General features: G+C 44.2%; 2 protein-coding genes and 1 pseudogene across 3 annotated transcripts in view; 1 reads left to right on the top strand and 2 right to left on the bottom strand.

The window, feature by feature from the left end:
* Window positions 1–6,552, top strand: part of SLC7A6 (solute carrier family 7 member 6) — a 36,865-nt gene extending 30,313 nt beyond the window's left edge. Inside the window, exons 9-11 of the mRNA XM_080828025.1 lie at window positions 1,779–1,928; window positions 2,039–2,222; window positions 2,672–6,552. Coding sequence (XP_080684151.1) covers window positions 1,779–1,928; window positions 2,039–2,222; window positions 2,672–2,766 — 429 coding nt within the window. The 3' untranslated portion in view covers window positions 2,767–6,552. The remainder of the gene's footprint in view (window positions 1–1,778; window positions 1,929–2,038; window positions 2,223–2,671) is intronic.
* Window positions 5,192–15,291, bottom strand: SLC7A6OS (solute carrier family 7 member 6 opposite strand). The gene is made up of 5 exons (XM_080828026.1): window positions 15,023–15,291; window positions 14,617–14,898; window positions 9,460–9,663; window positions 8,291–8,408; window positions 5,192–7,349 (listed from the first exon to the last, which is right to left on the bottom strand). Exons 1-5 carry the CDS (start codon window positions 15,215–15,217, stop codon window positions 7,219–7,221), a joined length of 930 nt encoding a protein of 309 aa, XP_080684152.1. The 5' UTR covers window positions 15,218–15,291; the 3' UTR covers window positions 5,192–7,218.
* On the bottom strand, window positions 11,971–12,715 carry LOC308357883 (cytochrome c-like; annotated as a pseudogene). Its single transcript has 3 exons — window positions 12,549–12,715; window positions 12,215–12,361; window positions 11,971–11,978 (listed from the first exon to the last, which is right to left on the bottom strand). The product of its transcript is annotated as a cytochrome c-like (transcript).
* Window position 15,292: the final 1 nt, after the last annotated feature.

The following is a 15,292-nucleotide window of genomic DNA, read 5'->3' as shown; positions in this document are numbered from 1 at the left end:
AAACTCATTTTTTTATTTTTGAAAGATTTTATTTATTTATTTAGAGAGTGTGAGCAGGGGGAGGGGCAGTGAGAGAGAATCCCAAGCAGACCCTATACTGAGTACAGAGCCCGATACAGAGCTTGATCTCATGTCCCTAAGATCATGACTGAGCCAAAATCAAGAGTTGGATGCTTAACTGATGGAGCCACCCAGGCATCCCTGAATTTTTTTTAACTAGGCTCCATGCCCTACATGGGACTTGAACTCATGACCCTGATATTGAGTCCTGTGTTCCCCTGACTGAGCCAGCTAGGTGCCCCTCCTTTTATTAATTTTTTTTGTTAATTTTAATTAAATCATTTTTTTAAATTAAAGATTTTACTTAACAGAGAGAGAGAGAGATTTTATTTGACAGAGAGAGAGATCCAAGTAGGCAGAGAGGCAGGCAGAGAGAGAGAGGGGGAAGCAGGCTCCCTGCTAGCAGAGAGCCCGACTCGGGGCTTGATCCCAGGATCCCTGAGATCATGACCTGAGCCAAAGGCAGAGGTTTAACCCACTGAGCCACCCAGTGCCCCTTTAATTAAATCATTTTAAAAAGCCAGGCCAGTTGTATACCAACTACCCAGGGACTTCTTTTCATATTACAGACTTTTTATAGATTTCTTTTTAAAAAGATTTTATTTTTAATTAATCTCTACACACAAAATGGGGCTTGAACTCACAACCCTGAGATCAAGAGTCACATGCTCCACTGAGGAGACAGCCAGGTGCCCCTACATATCATAGATTTATATATAGTAGATAGTGCTTCACATATGCCAAGTATAATTATGCACCCCTTACATAGTTATCATCAGCTCAACCCTTCCTATCAGTGTCAATTATTTAGCTTTGTATTGAATTTCTGAAATTTAAAGAGGGACTGAGGATACTTCATTAGTTTCTTCTTACCCCTGGAATTTTCCTGGCAATTATCCCATGTTTGTGTTTGTCCTTATGAACTTTGTTATTTTGTCAAAATAACAAAAATCCTCTCAGTATATTGATTGGAATCACATTGAAGTTATAAATTTAGGGGAGATCTAACATCTTCTCTTTTAATCATCTGCCCCTGTTTTTCCAATACAGTCCTTCTTCTTTCCCCAGAATGGGTCCTTTTTGTTTTAAATCCTTTGTTGGTAATCTGGGTGAAAAGACTAGGTGGGGGAACTCCATATTCTTGAAGATTAAGTAAATCTGACCATGTCACAGGACTGCAGTCCCCTATTTCTGTCTTCTAGGACTCTTTTGTTCCAGAGGGCAAATTCTGTCATACCTCTCTTATCAAGGGTATAGATCCATTTTGTCAATCTGCATTTCAAAGACCCCAGGACAGTGAGGTGGTTCTGGAGGCATTTATTCCATTTGTATGCCAGGTAGTTGAGACTCGGGAGTAATGGTATCCAGATGGCAATGTGGTTCATATTGAGGTTGGTGCATCAAAGTGAGGGGGACCTCACTCTGCCATCAGAAGGGGAAAGGAGTCTGGCTTGTTTATTAAAGTGCTTGCAAAAAGAAGGGAGGCATTGTGTATAGGAAGAGCCCTCAATAGGAGAGGGAGAGATGCCCCTTTGAAGGTTAATACAGACATTAGACCTATCTGATGCCAAGGGGTCACTGAAAATAACCGGAGGTAACCTGGTAAGCTAAATCAGCAGTGAGCAGCAGACCTGGTACTGATTGCTGGGTGGTTGGAGTATCCTGGGATGGCCTGGTGGTGACAATGCCCCTCCTCCTTCCATCCCTTCCCCCTCCAGTGTACCATGACACTCATCTACCTCACCGTGGAAGATGTTTTCCTGCTCATCAACTACTTCAGCTTTAGCTATTGGTTCTTTGTGGGCCTGTCTGTTGCTGGACAGCTCTATCTTCGCTGGAAGGAGCCCGAGCGACCCCGGCCTCTCAAGGTCAGTGACTCTGGACAGGCTGGGGGGGTTGGGCCATCTCCCCAAAGTGACTTCTCTGTACCCTGTTCCCCATAGCACTTTACCTAATATCTCACCTCCCTCCCTTTCAGCTGAGCCTGTTTTTTCCCATCGTGTTCTGCATATGCTCCTTGTTTCTGGTGATTGTGCCGCTATACAGTGACACCATCAATTCCCTCATTGGCATCGGGATTGCCCTCTCTGGGATTCCTGTCTACTTCGTGGGTGTTTACTTGCCCGAGTCCCAGAGGCCAGTCCTTATTCGGAATGTCCTGGGTGAGCTTCTTTGCCCATTACTCATGGTGTATGTGTGTGTGTGTACATGCGTGTGCAGATGCATGCAGAGGTGGGAGTGGTGGCTAACAGCTTCTCTTATACTAGTGATATGCTGGAGACCGTGAGACCTGGTTGCTCCACATGACTTCTTCCCTTTTGATCTTGACATGAGCACTTTAGTTCTAACTTTAGAGTTCTATTTTTGGCTTAAAACATTCCCTTTTTAAAAGTGCAATCCATGTGGGAGGATGAGGAGTCATGCATCACTTTCTGGTTGGGCACGGAATGAAGGACAGTGATGCTTGCTGGTGGTAAAAGGCAAAGCCTGGTGCAGTATACCCAGGCGACAGGTGGGAGGGAACCACAGATATGCTTTAATCAACTTTGGGGTGTTCATATTGAAGTTGTAGCTGTCAGCTTGCTGAATTCTGTTCTCTATTTTCATTTAGCTGCTGTCACCAGAGTCACCCAGCAGCTTTGCTTTTGCGTCCTGACTGAGCTTGATGTAGCAGAAGAGAAAAAGGTTGAGAGGAAAACGGACTAGAGGCCAGATGTGATGTCCCTTGAGGCCTGGAAGGCCAGCCACCAAAGTCCAGATGACAAGACTGCAGGCCTAACCCTCTTGTCCTAAAGGAGTCTGGTGGCCCACATTATATAAGGGGGGCTCAGGGCTGATGGCCTGCTCTGGCGGTCACTCTCATTGGTAAGCTGTGGGAGGAGACTCAGGGTCCAAGGCCAGCCTGAAGGTGGGAACTTTACATAGAGGGTGGTGGTGGGGAGGGCTTGGTTAGGGTAATAGTTTAGTTTTATTCCTGGTTGAGTCGGTGTAGCTTACCAAACACTTGGGCAACTGCACTGAGGGAAGAGGGAGTGCTAGGTTAATAGATGTGGCTGGTGGTTCGGAATTTGTTATTTGAGGTTTGAATCAGGAGCCTCTACAAAGGGGCTGCTTTATGGGAAGGTTTCCTCTGATCAGGTCCAAACACCTGACTCTAGAGGCCTAAAATGCTACCATTTCTTCCTCTGACTCAAGATCTTTCCCTAGGAAGACAGCTGTATTTCATTATTTATTGACATTATTTAGTCCAGGACACCAGTTCTGGCAGAGCACTGGTGTTCATTCATCTTCAGGATGCAATAAGCTGATTGTGTTTAAAAACTCAAAATACTCCCAACTGAGTCCCTCTGCCCTTAGAGCTGTCTCTGTGTGCTGGTGTGGGTCAGCCTCTGACCACAGATTTTTTTGCTTGGTTTTAGGACAGTCTTCTGTTGAGTCTTAGCTGCAAAGATGAACTTTAAAGATTTTTTTTTTACTCATGTATTGGTTATATTTTAGTCAGTAGGTCACAGATTATATAAGCACCTGGCTCAAATCAGCAAGGACAAATGAAAAAATTCATGAGTCAGAAGTCTGAAATACTGCTATTTTGAAGGATAATCCCTTATTTTACTTGAGACCTCAGGTCTTTATTCTAGATGATAGAAGGTAAACCTCCGGTTCCTGTATGACCTTTAGGAGGACATAAACTGTTTTAGAATTCAAGTGGATTACCTGAATTCTCTTAGCCATCAATGGCTTAGAGAACATCTCATGGACTCAAGCCACCAAATAGCTTGTTTCTGTCTATAAGGGCTGGTGTGAGGGACTGCTGTGCAGACCCACGCAAGCCCACCTTGGTGCTAGAAGTGGTCATTGCCCTTTTCCGAAAACCTCACACCAGACTGCATCCTCCTCTTCTGTCCCCGACACTGGGCTTTGTTTACACTCTGAACTGTCTTGGTGTGGATCATCAGGATAGTGCATTCCTGTCCTGTCTGCCTCCCCTTGCTGGAGGTCTGGTGGGCCTGCAGTCTCAGGAAGAGCTTGGTACTTGTGTGGACTTCCGTTTTCTCCTTGTGGAGATCAGAGAAGACTTTGGGGGACAAAGCTGCTTCAACCTCATTCTGGCTCCTCAGCAAGACTGCATGATTGGAAGCAACTAATTCTGGTGCTCAGGGTGTGCTTTTAGCATCCAGGTCAGGCCAAAGTAGGCTTGGCCTCATGGATGTTCCCTCGTGGGCAGCCCCGGTTGCAGTGGACTGTACAGCTGTCCTGTGATGCCTCCAGACACTGTCATCCTGGGTCCAGAGGAACCTGCTGACTTGGCTAACTCCATGCCTGGACATCTTATCCTTTCATTTTAGAACTGGTCAAGAACTGGTAAAGACAAGAACTATGAGGCAATCTCCCTTTCTGACCATTCTTTTCTATCAAGTGGCCTCAGTTGCAGCCAGGGGAGTAACCTTGGCCATACTTGTTTAATAAAGACAATTTAGGGAAGCATGAGCACAGCTGCCTTCGGTTTAGGGCATGCATGGATGAGAAAATGAGGGGACATTCCTACTGTCATGGGTTGGGGATTTGCACAGCAAATTCCTTTCTGGCAATAGGGAGTTTTATGCAAAGGCTGACTTGCCTAGAGTATGTAAACATGACTCCTGTCTGAGCCAAGATGGCACCTATCCCAGGGATCCTTTGGAGCTAATGCTTTAAGCAGAGTGTGCTTGTCTTAAGGATCCCTGACCCAGGTTTTAGCTTTCTCCCCTGAAGTAAATGACCAGCTAATCCCGGGAACTTGCTGCCCCCAGTGGCTCCTGGGGGAAGCATGGGCCTCACACCCTAAGTGCCCCAGCACAAGCTTAGTGAGCCATGTCATCCCCCTCTCATTACTGGATGGCAACTGCATTCTTCTCCTCTGTGCTGGATACAGACTTCACCCAGGAACCCTTCTGTGGGAGGGAAGCCAGAGACTCCCTACAGCAGTCAAGCTTCATGGTGGAATTAAATTTCTGCAAGGTCTTTGTTGTTCGTCTCCTTCAATCCTTCTCCTGGTGTGCTAATCCCTTTTGCAGTAGGTACAGTATGAGATTGTCAGCCCTTTAATGTTGGCAAACCTTAATGAGTACATAAACAGCAGTGAGCACATTATAATGGCACGGAGTGGTTTTTAATCCTTTGTTTCTATGCCTACAGGAGACTGAGATGATTAGTATTATACATATAAATTGCTGCCTGTTGCTTGCAACACTGAATTGTACCTTTGTGGATAGTTAGGATGGTAAATCAATAGTTTGTTGGTTTTCTAGCCACAAGAGTAGAGCCTGAGTATGTGAACACACAGAATTTAACCACTTAGGATGGTTTAACATGTGAATAGGAACTAATGAGGTGAAGACCTACAAAATGAATACATAGTGAAGAAAGGGTGGAGGCAGGATGGAAGAATATGAAATCTTAAAAGGTGTGGGAAGGAGACATACCCCTGTGTACATGATAGTGAGTCTGTGGCACATGGCAAGAAAGCACATTTTGAATCAAAAGGTTCTGTGTATCGTTTTCCTAGACTGTGCTGTCCAGTATAGTAACTACTAGCCACATGTAGCTAGTTAAAATAAAAAATCTGATTCCTCAGGTGAACTTCTCAAGAGCTGAGCCACACGTGGCTAGTGGCTACTACTACGCAGTGTAGATATAGAACATATCCATCTTTGCACAAGGTTCTATGGGACAATGTTACATTAGAAGAATAAATGCCAACTCAGAGTTAAGATGTTTGTGGTATGCAAAGAAGTAGGGTCAGGTTTTCCTTATAGGGAACCTAAGTTTTGGTAACAGAATTGGTCACTGTTTTTGGTGAGTGCTGTGAATAGCTGACCTTTCTCATTGGAAAGCTAAGTTTAGGATATGTTTACCTTTTCCTCACTTGCCTGAAGTCCTTAGTGTCTAAGGTCAATCCTGAAACCTCTGTCTCACTAAGCCTCCCACCCCATTTTTGGTGGAGGGTGGGGATGGGAGAGAGTGAGTACAGTGGGAAAACATGTAAAAACATTGAGATCTGGGGCACCTGCGTGGCTCAGTCAGTTAAGCGTCTGCTTAGGGTCCTGGGATTGAGCCCTGCGTCAGGCTCCCTGCTCAGGGAAAGCCAGCTTCTCCCTCCCTCTGCCCAACCCCACCCCCCATGCTCTCTCTCAAATAAATAAAATCTTAAAAAACAAAACAAAACAAAACCCTGGGGCAAATAATACACTATATGTTAATTTTAAAAAAGACTCAGATTTAAAGGGTTTTTAAGTAGGGGCACCTGGGTGGGTGCCCACTAGTGGGGTAGGTGGCCAACTCTTGATTTCAGCTCAGGTCATAGTTTCGAGGTCCTGGCATCACTCCCCTGCATCTCCCCTCCCCCCGCCCCCGACGTTGGGCTCTGTGCTTTGGCGGGGGGTCTCTTGAGGATCGATCTCTCCCTCTGCCCCTTCCTCCGGCTTGTGTTCTCTCTCAGATAAATAAATCTTTAAAAAAGGAAAAAAAAGGTTTTCAAGGAATTTTCTTGCTCCCTTTAATTTTTACTAAACACAGAGTATCACATTCATACATCCTGTTCTCCCTGGCACCACTGCCAAAGGAAGACAGCAGTCTCTACAACCATTATCAGAGTCAGGAAGCAGGGCGGTGGAGACAGCTAATAACTTAAAACTTCTCAGAGCTCAGGCAGATTCTACTTCCCTCTCTAACAGCCACCACTATCCTGTTGGTGCTGCTATAAGGGACCCAATGTAGCCGTTCTAGATTCTATCAAAAGAACCCAGCTTTTAGTGGAGGCAGTGACCTGGTGGTCTGGGAAAGCTAAAGCTTAGTGCTGAGGAAACAGGAGTTTCTCTTCCACTTATTGGCTTTAGCACAGGAGGAGAACGGGAAAATCCCCAGGCCAGGAAGCTTCACTTTTATGGCATTTATTCCCCCTAGACTGTAGAGTCATTTTTGATTGAGGTAAAGGGGCCCTACTGTTACTAAAAAAGACACACTGCTTTACCTCAAGTTTCCACTGACAGGATGGCGCTGCTGGACATGCTTTTTCCTTTTGTGTTAAGCTACAAAACCCAGGGATGTTACCAGGGTGGCTGAAGCTGCAGGCAGACACCTCAGGGCACATGACTGAACTTCACATATATCACAGAAACATCAGTCTGAATCTAGGTCATGGGGGCTGTCATAGCCAAACTCCTTCTGCACATCCAAAGGGTATTTGCTCCACATCTGTGGTCTGCTGTTGCCTCTTTCCTCTTCACTGAGGCTGTCATATTCATCTGAGCCTAGAATGGTAAAAAGAATGGGCTCTGAGTTTCTAGGTGACCATTGTAACTCTTTCCCATCTCAAGAAGGCCTGTTTTTTTGGTCATATTTTGTTGTTGTTCTCCCTCCTAAAATACTTGCTCAGTAAAGAGCATTTAGGGCGGTAAAAAAAAGGCAATCCTTTTTCTACCACCTAAACCAAATCCCTTAACAACACTGGAGTAGTTTTTCATTTCTCCCCTAGGTATAGGATTTCTTTTTGTTACTCTAGTTGTAGTCATATTGTAAACATAATTTCACGTTTGTCCCTATCCTTTTAACATATCACAGGTACTTCCCCAGTAGGATATTCATAGTTTAATTAATTGTCCCTCCATTAACAGACACCAAGGAATCTTTTTATTGGCACAAAGAACATAATCCCTGAAGGAACTGTATCATCAGAATATCTTTCCTTCCTCTTTCCCCCAGGTAGCATGTCTCTGTGGCATCTTTCTCAAAACATAAACACATAAACTTCTTGAGAAGTTAGATAACTGATTTGTCAAAATCCTAGCCCTACTCTGACTGGCAAACCTCTCCAATACCTTCCTGACTGAAGCAGGAGTAGAGACACTGAGCTGAGATGTTTCCCTTAATTCCAATCACTGAAGTTAGTGCAATATTCTTTTGTTTTCTGGAGAGAGGATGAGGTGAAGTAACTTCCCCAAGATGTACAGACATGCAATGACAGACTAAGGATTTGAACCTAGGCCTGACTGACATTAAAACCCTAGCAGGTCCTTTGGAAACACTAGTTCTTGGGGCTCCTATAGCTCCAACAGCTTGTGGTTGAGCTGTTGGGAGTTCAACAGCAGAGAAGGAAAGCCAGGTAAGTTGTACAGTTAAGATATTAACTATGCTCACACCTCAGTCTTGGATCCCACCGGTCCCTTCCCATCCAAGGCTGCTACCCCCGTACCTCCGGACTCATCTCCGTCCGTGTTCTCCTCCTCTGGATACTCATTGCGCCAGTTATTCTCACTGTTCTCATCATCATCATCTTCATAAATATCTTCTGGTTCCTGGTCATCATTCACCTGCACATCTCAACACAAACCTGAGTATAAGTCAAAACTTCTAAGGTTGTGCTGTGGGGGAAGCTATTAGCAGACCAACTCGGAAAAATCACTTAAGAGCACCATTTGGGAAAGAGGCAGCCTAGGAGCTGGTCTGAGTGTGCTGCACAAGAGGCTGTAGTAACCTTGGGCTACAAGGTAGAGATGGCAGGCCTACTCCCCCCTCAGAGTCTAGCTCCAGCCATCACACTCCTAGCAGGATAGGATGACCTCCAGAGGTGTACAGACCATGGTGGGGAGGGGAGACAGCTCTGAGTAGGTGTTGGCAGTGATCTTTCAGTGGACAGTCAGGTGGGAGATCATATGGATTATGGGTGATGCCCAAAATCAGAACCAAAACCCAAGTGTGAGGTGTGCAGTGCAGGAAGAGGGGCTATGCAATGGTCCAAGGTGGGTGCCTAACTGTGAGGCTATGGTTGCAATGCAGGTATGGGATAAGGTGCCTTGCCTCATTTTAGAATTTATTTTAATAATGATGTCAAGGGGTGCTTAGCTGGCTCAGTCAATAAAGCTGCAACTCTTGATCTCAGGCTTGTGAGTTCAAATCCCATATTGGGTATAGAGATTGCTTAAAAAAAAAAAAAGATGTCAGGATGTTAGTTTTCTTAACCCAAGGTTTCCTCCCTTTTAAGATCCAGTTTAAAAAAAAAAGTTTTTATTCCCATTCATGTTAAGAATTTCTGGTTTATTTTGTCTTTATTATAAGCCCCTATATGGGAAACATGTTTTCCCCTGAAGTGGATGTTATAAATGATAAAAGTGATATTGCAAACCTTATAAACGATCTACTAAGAGCAAAAATTATCAGTGTAGACTGTCATTCTCAAAATTCCCTGCACTAAACCCAGGTTCCTAAAGGCATTCAGAACAAATTTTTCCATTTAAACAAGGACAAGAGTTAAGAGACAACGTGGAACACAGGAATACAGGTAATGTGGAACACAAGCAAGGCACCCAGACCAGAGAACTGCTTAGGCTACTTCATGACCCTCATCCTCATGGGCCCCCTTACCAGCTCCCACTCCTGGCTATAGGGCTGCACAGAGAGGATGTTCTCAATCCATCCTGGAGTGGCCGTCTCCAAGTAGTAAATATCATACACATAGTCATCTTTCTGTTCCTCCTGCTGCCTGATTCTTGGTCCATCCTCAGACAGAGTCAACCGGTCACGGATCAACTGTACGGAATTGCAGAGGATCACATCTGGGTCAGACGTCTGTAAAAAAATCAAGATATGATACATACATGATCTAAAACATGGATGTTCCAAAAGGAGGAATCTAAGATTTGAGTGAAAGAAGTCTCTCTACAGTTGTCTATGTTAGATTCAAGACTTGTATCCCTATGTCCTACTAGTCTATTAGCTATGAAATTTTAAAATTAGCTATTTCTAAAATAATTGTTTAGTTTTTCTTTGGGAGACTTAAAAGATAGTTTTCTGCTCTTTTGTGCTTGACCAACATAAGAGAGCACACAGAAAGACTGGCCTGAGAAGATTTCCCCTTAGGATCTGCAGGCCCACAGGAGCACCTCTATGGTTGTTCTGCAAATGCCTCTGCATTTTGTGTGACCTCCTATAGGGGTCTAAAGGCGATTCCTGAGCTCTGATGACTACTACCACCTGGGTTGCCCACGATGATGCCTAGGGGTAAGATTACTAGATAAAGTAAAATGAGCTTTTTTCACTTTTTTTTTTTATAAAATAGTACTTTATTTGCTTAAAATCTAAATGGCATCAAATTAATGAGAAATGTACTGGGTGATGGACATTGGGGAGGGTATGTGTTGTAATGAGCACTGGGTATTATATAAGACTGATGAATCACAGACTTGTATCCCTGAAACAAATAATATATGTTAATTAAATTTAAAAAATAAAAAAAATTAATGAGAACTGTAACGTGGTAAATAAATGCTGTCACTGGGGCACCTGGGTGGCTCAGTTGGTTAAGCATCTGCTTTCGGCTCAGGTCATGATCCCAGGGTCCTGGGATTGAGTCCCGCGTTGGGCTCCCTGCTCAGTGGGGAGCCCGCTTCCCCCCCCCTCTGTGGTTTCCACTGCTTATGCGTGCTCTCTCTCACTGTCAAATAAATAAAATCTGTAAAAAAAAATTAATGAGAACTATAACATGGTAAATAAATGCTGTCATTGGGGTGCCTGGGTGACTCAGTCATTGGGCGTCTGCCTGTGGCTTAGGTCATGATCCCAGGGTCCTGGGATTGAGCCCTGCATCATGTGCCCTGCTCAGCAGGGAGTCTGCTTCTCCCTCTCCCACTCCCCTGCTTGTGTTCCCTCTCTCTCGCTGTGTCTCTGTCAAATAAATGGGTAAAATCTTAAAAATGCTGTCACTATTTTAAAATTTCTTTAGATGTTTGGATGCCTTTGGAATCCAAATAATAAAAATAAATTTAAGTAGTTTTAAAATAGGCCCCAAGCTATTTTTAGGATTTCTGATATGTAAAGCCATGCTGTTTTCCAGAAGCCTCGCATCAATTTTAAGCACTACAGTTGTGTTACCATTTTAATCATGGCCTTGCCAGAGTGCTAATCAACAACCTTTCCCCTGATAGTCTAGTAGGCATAAAACCCCAAATTTGCTTTCAGCTTAAATCCATTTTTAAAAAATAATTATTGAGAACAAACATTTTTTAAAAATCTGCAATTAATTCTACAGTTGTGTTTCTGAATAGCTGTTTAAGAGACAATCCTGGAAAAAAAAAAAAGACAAGAACTTAGTCTGGCTTCATAAAGAATTCACACACAAAGGTGGCTACTATGTCCTATCACACTGAATTTTAAAAGCATCTGACCTTATAGATTATCTATACAATGTAAGAAGTGTTAAGTATTCTTTATTTAATATTATACATAAACCACACTAAAGTACCTTTCATTAGGCAAAAGGCAACATTTTATTTTAAAGATTTATTTTGACAGAGAGAGAAAGAGAGAGAGATCACAAGTAGGCAGAGGGGCATGCAGAGAGAGGGGGGAAGCAGTCTCCCCGCTGAGCAGAGAGCCCGATGCAGGGCTTGATCCCAGGATCCCAAGATCATGACCTGAGCTGAAGGCAATCGCTTAACCGACTGAGACACCCGGAAGTCCCAAGGCAACATTTGAGACGCAGGGAATTTTAACTGAATTGGCATTGTTAAGACCAAAAACATAAAGTGGACACTGCCAATTTATCTTCAACCCATGACTTTTAACAGGCTAGGAAACACAACTTGAAACAGCTGAGTTTTGCTGTCTATGAGATGGTGAAGGGATTTCCTCAGTATTTACATATGTATTAATATCTTCAGTTACATAAGTCTAAATATAAAACTGATCTACAGGTTCAGAAATGGCATTTACCAACTCTGCAAAGCTGAACATTACTGGGGCACTTGACTGGCTCAGTTAGTGGAACATATGACTCTTGATCTCTGGGTTGTGGGTTTGAGCCCCATGTTCGGTGTGTAGATTACTTAAAAATAAAATCTTAAGAAAAAAAAGCTGAACATTATTAATCAATTGTACTCAAATCTCTGGAAGGGGAAAACAGTGACAGCACTTGCTGAACAAGTATTACTATCAAAGTTCAAAAAGCTGATCCTATTCATTTAACCACAACCTAATCTTATTTAAATCAAGACTGTCCAAAAGAAATATTCTATCAGCCATTCATAATCTGCATCTGGTATATGATATCAACTTAAATATAGTACACATAAAAAGACATGAGACATTTTTATTTTGTAATAAAGTGGTGGCCAATCATTACTCCTTAGTAGCTTTTTGAGATAAGCTATCAAGTCTACCCTTTCTCCTGTCTTGACCTCACGAAGATAAATTTTGTCCCAAGGATGCACTTCTTGGGATTATACAAATACTCCATCAGTGTCCCCTCTCCCCAGGTGATGCCTTTGTTCTATTTATTTATTTTACTTATCTGAGAGGGAGAGAGCTCTCTCACAAGGGAGGGGTGCAGAGAGAGAGGGACAAGCAAAGTCCCTGCTGAGCTCACAGAGCTGGATCCCCTGACCCCAATATCATGACCTGAGCCAAAGTCAGACACTCAACTGATTGAGCCACCCAGGTGCCGTGATATGTCTGTTCTTGTTAGCGTAACTGTAAGAAAATCCAGGGACCTGACCTGTCTTTCGCTCAAATAGACCATGGAGATTTGGCCTAGTCTTATTTTTGCCTTGTCCCCCTTTTTGGCAGTATGGCACTGGGCACACTTCTGAACAAAAATCTTCCTGCCCTTTTCAACACTGCCCATTTTTATTTTATTTTTTTTAATTTTTAATTTTTTTTTTAAAGATTTTATTTATTTGACAGACAAAGATCACAAGTAGGCAGAGAGGCAGGCAAATAAAGAGAGGGGTAAGCAGGCTCCCCGCTGAGCAGAGAGCCTGATACAGGGCTCTATCCCAGGACCCTGGGATCATGACCCGAGCCAAAGGTAGAGGCTTTAATCCACTGAGCCACCCAGGTGCCCCAACACTGCCCATCTTTAAATCGCCCTTCCATTGCATGAAAAATGAAGGTGACTGGTGGTAAGCCAGATGTCCCACTCTTTGAAGTGCAAACACTTTTTTTCTTTTTAAAGATTTTATTTATTTGAAAGAGAAAGAGGACAAGCAGGGACAAGGGGCAAAGGGAGAGGGAGAAGCAGGCTCCCCGGTAAGCCCAGAGCCGGAAGTGGGGTTTGATCCCAGGACCCTGGGATCATGACCTGAGCCTAAGGCAGTCGCATTAACGACTGAGCCACCCTGGTGCCCCTGTACTGCATTGTTGAGAAAAATCTGTGTTCACATCCTTCATCAGTTTATATAGTAGTTTTTGTTATAAAACTGAAAGAGCTATTTGATTGATTCGATTCCACTCAACACTGGTTTACTTTTTTAAAAAATTTAATTAATTAATCAATTAATTTTTAAGATTTTATTTATCCATTTCAGAGATAGAGAGTGAGAGAGAGCATGAGAGGGGAGAAGGTTAGAGGGAGAAGCAGACTCTCTGTGGAGCTGGGAGCCTGATGTGGCACTCGATCCTGGGACTCCGGGATCTTGGCCAGAGCTGAAGGCAGTCTGTTAACCAACTGAGCTACCTAGGCGCCCAACACTGGTTACTTTTAAAAGGTATTTGCCTTGTAATTCATGAAACAGTCTTCAGTTAGTTTTGGTAAAAGATGTGGCTATAGTCATCATGCCCAAATTGTTATCCATGTATACTAGCACCATAATTAGATATTTTTTGCTTGATAAATTTTGAATTAAAATTTCAGTTTTTAAACTTCAAAAACTATTAAAAGGAATGAAGAGTGAAGTGCCCTTTTTTTTTTTTTTTAATGCTTACCAAGAGGAGGCAAACCTCAGGTTGAGAATTTTCTATCTCTACAGTCCTAATACATGTACTAGAGTTTGTGTCTTGGAACTGAGGTACAAAACAAATTTGGTAAGTGTAAAATGGAAAGAACACTGGATTAAATATGAGAAGACTTGCATTCTATACTTCAATCTGCCTCAAACTTGATTCGCTACCCAAGACTAGTCCTTTAACCTCCCTTTGATGAATTTTTCCATCTGTTCTATCTGTACCTTGCTCAAAAACCTCCAGTAATTCCCCCATCTCAGGGTGTAAGGCAGTATGTCCTTAAAAGTACTTTCAAGGTCTAGCAGGAAACGTCTCCCAAATTCCTTATCATTCTTTGGTTGACTGGGCTCCAGGCACAGTGATCTTGAAAACACCAAACTGCCTTCCTTTCAGATATCCACAGTGCTTTGCCATTCGCCTCTTCCAAGTTCTAACTCTAATGTCATTTTCTGAGACCCTCTCTGAAATGGAACCACACTTTCCCTGCCACTCCCCACCTCTGTAAAGCCCATTATCACCATCTGACATTGAATTTAACTTTTTTTTACTCCTCTACCTGAATGTTAAGTCCTCAAAGCTATATCCACAGAACCTAAGAACAATGCCTGGAACATAGTGGCTGCTCAGTAAATATTTGATGAACGAATAACCTAACTTGCAAAACGAGGTTACCACGGCTGACATATCATCCATCAATAAGGCGAAGCCGTCTGCCTTCTCTTAACTGTGGGCTGACTTAACGCCCAAGACTCTTGGCACTATCTGTCCGGAGAAGCCCGCGTTGTCCTCGGGGCGGGTACTCACTTTGGGAGAGCCTGAGGTTGCGACCGCCTCTGGGTCTCCTTCCTCGTGGACCAGGTCGACCAGCTGGAAACCTGCGTCCTCCGAGGCTTCTGCGTTTCCCGATGCGTCTTCGGACTCTAGGCCACCCGACGGAATCCCGGAGGATCGGCGGCTAGAGATCACCCTGTAGCGGCCCTCCTGCCGCACCTCCTGAGCCGAAGCGCGGAGGTCGCGGCGGATACGCTGCTGGCTGCCCCGGGAAGGGCGCAGGGCGGCTCGAACGAGCGCCTGGACTGGCTCCTCCTGGAAGGTGGTAGGGGAGGGAAGCCGGCGTAAGCAGGAGGTTCGTCAAGGAGTCAAGGATACAATTTCGTCCCAGCAGCGCCCTACGATCCCCTTCAAACACCGGCTCCATCCCGCCCGATACCTGGGAGCGCACGGTGGCCACCAATTGGAAGACATTATTCTCGGGCCCTCTCTCCAGATCCCCGGGGGGTGTCTTCTGGGTCTCCGACTCAACGGCGCCGCTCCGGAGGCGTTTACAAGACAGGACTAGGGCTTCAGCAGGCTCTGCGCTGCGCTTCCGCTTCACGCGAAGTACTGCAGTCCTGCCGGCCTCCATAGCGGCTGTTGCGGAGCACTATGGGAACGCGTGGGGTGAGATGGGAGAGCCTTCAAGTTCCGCTTCCGGGCCTCG

This window comes from Martes martes (genome assembly GCF_963455335.1).
Source record: "Martes martes genome assembly, chromosome: 17".
Lineage (NCBI taxonomy): Eukaryota > Metazoa > Chordata > Mammalia > Carnivora > Mustelidae > Martes > Martes martes.
This window is presented reverse-complemented; position numbering and strand designations above follow the sequence as displayed.